This window comes from Takifugu rubripes, chromosome 19 (genome assembly GCF_901000725.2).
Source record: "Takifugu rubripes chromosome 19, fTakRub1.2, whole genome shotgun sequence".
NCBI classification, from domain to species: domain Eukaryota; kingdom Metazoa; phylum Chordata; class Actinopteri; order Tetraodontiformes; family Tetraodontidae; genus Takifugu; species Takifugu rubripes.
In genome coordinates, this window is record NC_042303.1 from 2,023,636 (window position 1) to 2,029,695 (window position 6,060).

The window sequence follows — 6,060 nt, forward strand, 5'->3', positions numbered from 1 at the left end:
ACTGCTTTCTCTTTGTTTCCTTTACACAAGCATGGACAGGACACACAGATTGGTTATTTTTGTGCATGTATGGGCAGATGTGTGTGGTGGCTCTCCATCTTCTTGACTCCTCAACCTCCTTACTCTCATGTTCAGTGCCCCATCTGAAAAAAGGTTGTTTGCCTTAAAACATCACCTCATGGTAACAAAAGATAACCAGAACATCGTTAATACCGCTGTGCTAATCTCGGGTTTCCCTTGTAGGCCCCAGGGTAGCAAGTTTGTAATATGTCTTGAATGTAAACAAGGATAATGCAACATTAGAATATGAAATTAGTGGATCGACTCACTTGTTCTTCTGTTTAGCTTAACCTTGTGAAGACCTCCTCACTCTTTAGGTGGCGCTCCTGGTTGATGGATCTTGCTCAGGACTCCATGCTCGTGGCACATGGGTGCATGGCCAGGGGCAACAGTCAAAATGGCGCTTTTTATCGACCAATTCTCATGTTTCGTCAGATAAATGTAGCGTAGCTGCACACTCACCCAGTGCATCTGTAACATGTGACATATAAGAGTCTTGGTCCCGATTGTGTAGTTTTATGGAGTAAACCAATGTTTTTCTGTGAGGTTAACAAAACAGAGAATAGCAAGCAGAGACCATTCGTCCAGTTTTCAAGTGTCGACATGAAGGATAGGGACACTTGTCAGACTTTTAAAACCTGAGACTTTGATGATGATTTGTTTCAGAATTTGGTCTCATTGTTCAATGCAGAGTTTTAAAACGCAAGTGAAAATGTTTAAATGTAATTTAAATCCATATTCCAAATCTTGGGATATTACAAAAGAATCAGTCAACATAAATAAGAGACTTGCTGTTTGGCTGTAAAGGAAATTTATTTACTGACACATGCGTGAAGCCTTAACTCCTGTGTCCCTGTCCTGGAAGTGTAGGAGACATAAAGACAGTCTGTTCTTTTTAATCTCTTATGTACATCAATGTGGTAAAAAACGTGGCTGTGAATCTGATTGAACCTCAGAGATTCATAGTCATTTAACCGACTGCCTTCTGGAGCAATCAGAGGAATCGGTCCTGCGCGTGCGCGATGCGCCCCTGCCCTCCTCCCTCTCATCTCTCACATGAACCCGCCGCAGCGGAGCATTTCTCGGATCTCCTCTGCAGACATCCGCCGGTAGTTTCCCAGGTAAGAGCTCATCGCCTCACCCATGCTTACATCGACGCACCGTTCTGCGTGTTTGCGACTGCGGGGTGCGGTTGCGGGGTGTTTGCTTGGCTCCAGCCTCGCTCCAGCTGTGCAGGAACCGGCTCCTGTCATTGACAGCATCGCTCTTTTCCCCTCTCCTCCCTCACTGTGTCCATCTCTCATATTCCTCCCACGGACGCTTTTGCACGGGCCTCACGTCGGCGCGCGCGTGTTCTGATCGCATGTCCACACGCTGGATGGACAGATGGACACAGAAGACCGGAACCGCTCATTGTTGTCGCTTCCAGAATTTGGCGCAGCGCAAGGTCACGGTGCTTCCGGTGAGCCTGACGCGCGCTAATGAGAACCAGTATTTGTATCAGTATGCTACACGTATCCTACACACGCGCACGCACACACGCACAAAGGAGAAGGATGTGTGGATGAGGTAGCTCGGGATGTGATGCAACTGGCGGAGATTCTGGCTGAAGAATGGATCAGAACGGTGTGATCCGGTTTACTGAACTGTGGAGCCTTTAGGAACCCAGGATCCACTGAGACGTACTCATCGGTGAAAGGAGGGAATGTTCCTGTCAACTCAAGGACCGGAAGATGACAGAGGCTGTGACCGTAGCCAATGACAACGGCGCTCCCCGACGACTCCCTGACCTCCTCTGTTAGACACCATCGGTGGTGAAGGATGCCAGTGAGGATTCCTCCTCAAGCTTTCCAAAGAGATCTCTCACGAGGATCTAGGTGGTCTTTCCGTCCCTGCCGATGACGCGCCCCTCCTGGGACAGGGTGAAAGACAAGAGGCAGCGAGTGAGATCATGAAAGCTTAATTTAATCAGGCATGGTGAACTCCCCAGCCAAGTCTGCTCCTCATCTTTCAGACCAGTATGAACTGGTTAGCAGACACACAACAGTAACCAGTACATCTGGATGTCACAGCAGAAGGAGGCAGGAGGCAAACTGTCTGACCCAGGTCTGGGTGCACCACAAAGGCAGAAGCCCCAGTCTGCTGCCCTGGTCCATGCTGGTTCACGCTGGTCCACACTGATTCATACTGGTTCACACTGGTCCACACTGGTTCACGCTGGTCCACACTGATTCATACTGGTCCACGCTGGTCCACACTGGTTCATACTGGTTCATGCTGGTCCACACTGGTTCATACTGGTCCACACTGATTCATACTGGCTCATACTGGTTCACACTGGGCCACACGGATTCATACTGGTTCATACTGGTTCATGCTGGTTCACGCTAGTCCACACTAGTTCATACTAATTCAAACTAGTTCATACTGGTTCACACTGGATCATACTAGTTCATACTGGTTCATGCTGGTCCACACTGGTCAACACTAGTTCATACTAGTTCAAACTGTTTCACACTGGATCACACTAGTTCATACTGGTTCACACTGGATCACACTGGTTCTGTGGAAGTTAAAAGTCAGACCAGTCGGCTCCTGTAGCTCAGGTCGGTGGGCGGCTGTAGTTCTGTATACGGCCCACGCAGACTCCGACTCAAGTGTCCCAAAGACAGTTAACGTCAGTTTAATTATAAGTACAACAGCATTAAATACAGTTGCCACGCCCCAACCCCAAGTTAACAAGTCACAAGTCTGCCAAAGCCCAAAGTGTCACGCAACAACGCAACTGGTTCCGTTGTGCTCAGATGGGAGCAGGAGGATATGTGATTTCAGGCAGATGCTTATCTTATTTTAAAAGTAATTGTTTTTTACATTTCCCCTGTTTATAAAGGTCATATTTTACAGGCCACCCCGGTGGAGACTCTTCCTCTTATAAACAAACAATTACATTTCTGTAGCGTCGCTGTTAATCATGACTGTCACCATGACGACGGTGCTTTGTTGAGACACTCACAGGAAGTTCCTGCTATAGTTCTACTATATTTCCATATGTATCATGCTGTCATACGTTTTCATTTTTAAGAGTTTCCATTAATCAGTTTTCTTAAAGTTGTCTTTGTCATAAGAGTTAAATCAATTAAGAATTCTTTAGCTATCATTAACTGATTCTCAGGGTTTCAAGGTTTTCACTCTTTTCTGTTTTTAATTGTCGGTTAATTACTGTACCTAAAGTATAAATCCAGTCGTATATACTATATAAAGTGATGTTATTTTTGCTACTAATATTATTTTTGTTTTTAACTCATGTGAATGTGCTGGTTATTTTAATTTTTTTGTTATCATTCTGTGAAATAAAGACTGGAGTGGTTGTGAAGACATGAGCATACCCAACAGATGTCTCTGGAGACGTCCGTAGAGCTTCAGGAGCTCCAAGGAAGAGGAAGGCAGCAGGGCATGAGTCCAGTCCCGACCTTGGCGTCCTGGCGAGCAGCCTCAGTGTGCTGCACTGTCCAGTTACTGGAGAACACCCCCAGCCTGCAGGACGACCCCCCGCAGCAGGAGTTTCCGTCAATGGGTTGTCCAACGCCAGCGGTAACTAAGATCAAGACATTTCCAGACACAAGTACATGATCGCTGAACGTGTGATTGGCTACTTATGAGGCACGCATCAAAGAGTACGACTGACACACCGGAGCTCCCCAGGAATCCAAAAAACTAAATCTCTTTCAACCGTTCAGTAACAATGCAGAACGCAAACCTGAGTTGGAGCTACGCAAGCATTTGACCAGTTAGCATTAACGTGTGTTAGTTTGTTTCCTGGAAACCAAACATATCCTGTTTTCTACAAACCTAACAGTCTGCCACCTCACCAGCCTGCTAGTCTGCCGTTGGGTATTGGTAGGTGCTGGTAGCTACTGGTAGGTTGCTAGCACTTAGTCACTATTCCCACAACTTACTCTTTACACACTGTTCCCGTTAAGGTGTTCTCCGGCCTCCGTGGCTCATAGCACAGGGCTTCTACTGGGTACAAATTCACCAGTGAGGCTGATGCCTTCACCCTGTCCCATGTGAGGTCTCCTGTTTGTGTGACCAAACAGCCTGAAGACCAGATCCGAACCAGGGTTCTCTCCTGGTGAATGAGTGTGACACTGTTAAATCATCTAATCACAAGAGACAACGTTGGATTCTGATTCATGTTTTTTGTCTTTAACAGCAGCATCAGGAGCTCTTGGAGCCTTTTGATGAACAGGAAGAAGAAGGAGGAGATGGCCAGGAAGACGTCACCAAGTTCAGCCCAACCAGAGCCCCCTCCACAGACTACGGCTTTATCTTTGCTCTGGTCTTCTTGGTCAGTGGGATTGTCCTTGTGGTCATTGCCTATACGATTCCCAGAGAGGCCAAAGTAGACCGGGACTCTGTTTCAGCGCGGCAGATGGAGAAACTGGAGATCTACTACGCCCAACTGGGCTCCCACTTGGACAAGTGCATCATCGCTGGCTTGGGCCTGCTAACTCTGGGGGGGATGTTCCTGTGTGTGCTGCTGCTGGTGTCAGTCTGCCAAGGTCAGTTATACCAGCACAACATTGTGTTCATACGACCCAAGAGAACTTACGGCTCTATCAACCTGCGAATGAAGCAGCTGGAAGAAGAAGTGGGAGAACATGAGGGTGGAGACAGAGAGGAGCTTTAATGGAATGTATGTGACCTCAGTCAAGAAACCTGGTGAGGGTTCTTGGTGGTGCTTTTGGCCTTTTTTCCCCCTTAAATAAAATGTCACAATGTCGCTTGAGCACATTTGTTCTTGATTGATTCTCCCAGGTGGATCCTGAAGAGGCTGATGTTCTGATGTCAGCAGACTTCTACCCAGAGACTCGTGTTTTGGGCACCATGTTTCTATTTAAACTGTTCATATCAGGTAATGATTGGTGTTGGAACAGATGGTGCTGTCTGCCCTTGTTAGGCCTTTACATCATGCATAGTTCTGGACAAAAAAGGAGGATGAGGTTAACGTGTTGGTGTCAGCTCTACAGGTCACAGCAGCTTCGGTGCTTCAGTCCACAGAAACTCCACCGGCTGGTTCGGCCAAAGTAAGAAATTATAGATCAGGCCAGATCACCACACATGCTGTAAACCCGGATCACCAACAAGGTTCATGATTCCACACAGAGAAGATAGTTTAACACCAATGAGTGTCACAGATCATCTTCATACATATCAAAACCCGGAGACCCAGACTCCCATCTCATTTGTAATCAGGTTCTAGACCTGCCACGCATGACTGGGAAGCCAAATAAACTCATACACAGTGGGATTGTTCTGACTGGGAGGTGGTTTTGATGAGCTGTTGTCGCAGACTCAAGCAAGAGAAAGAGATTTGAATCATTTCCTTTATATTTCAATGTTGAGTCCAATGAATAAGAATCATCCAGCTGAAAACACAGGAGAACATTTCACGGTTTGAGAACAGAAGGTTGTTTTCACCCTGCCTTAATGTCCCAAAGCGCTCCAGTTATCAGCGCTGCCGCATCTGGAGGTGATATCCTCTGGTTCTGATACGTGTGTGTGCGTGTGTGTGTGTGTGTGTGTGTGTGTGTGACCACTGTGTGCTCTGCTGTGCTTTGGGTTTTTATCTATTTTTTTTATACTTTTTCAATAGTTTTCAATGGCTATATCTGATTTTTATGGCAGGCTATTGTAGCCCCTCAGACGGTTACTCAAGTTGACCGCGCTGTTTAATATTCGATGATTCAGCAGATTTGCGTCCGTGATGTCGGTGTCAGATTTGTCGGAAAAGCCTGAACTGTGTCGGTGGCTCTGTGAGCGTTGATCTGTATGTTCACATCGTTTCGCTATTTCTTTTTTATTTTAAAAGGGAACTGCGTGCGGAGATCAGCACAACAGCGTAACCTTAAGATGATGTTTATAAATAAATGAGATTTTAAAAGAAGAAAATCTCAAGTTCTTACTGTGCAGCATCATTTTTCCCTTCCTTCTTCAACG

At 46.4% G+C, this 6,060-nt stretch overlaps 1 protein-coding gene across 3 annotated transcripts; it reads left to right on the plus strand.

Moving 5' to 3' along the window:
• The first annotated feature begins 981 nt into the window (after window positions 1-981).
• Window positions 982-4,848, plus strand: tmem74b (transmembrane protein 74B). Of its 3 annotated transcripts, none has more exons than XM_029827448.1 (3): window positions 982-1,181; window positions 3,454-3,651; window positions 4,277-4,848. In XM_029827448.1, exons 1-3 carry the CDS (start codon window positions 1,083-1,085, stop codon window positions 4,748-4,750), a joined length of 771 nt encoding a protein of 256 aa, XP_029683308.1. In that variant the 5' UTR covers window positions 982-1,082; the 3' UTR covers window positions 4,751-4,848. The 3 variants fall into 3 exon arrangements, with proteins under 3 accessions (XP_029683308.1, XP_029683307.1, XP_029683309.1); XM_029827447.1 differs by having other exon boundaries at window positions 1,068-1,181; window positions 4,274-4,848; XM_029827449.1 differs by having other exon boundaries at window positions 1,091-1,181; window positions 3,417-3,651; window positions 4,274-4,848.
• Window positions 4,849-6,060: the final 1,212 nt, after the last annotated feature.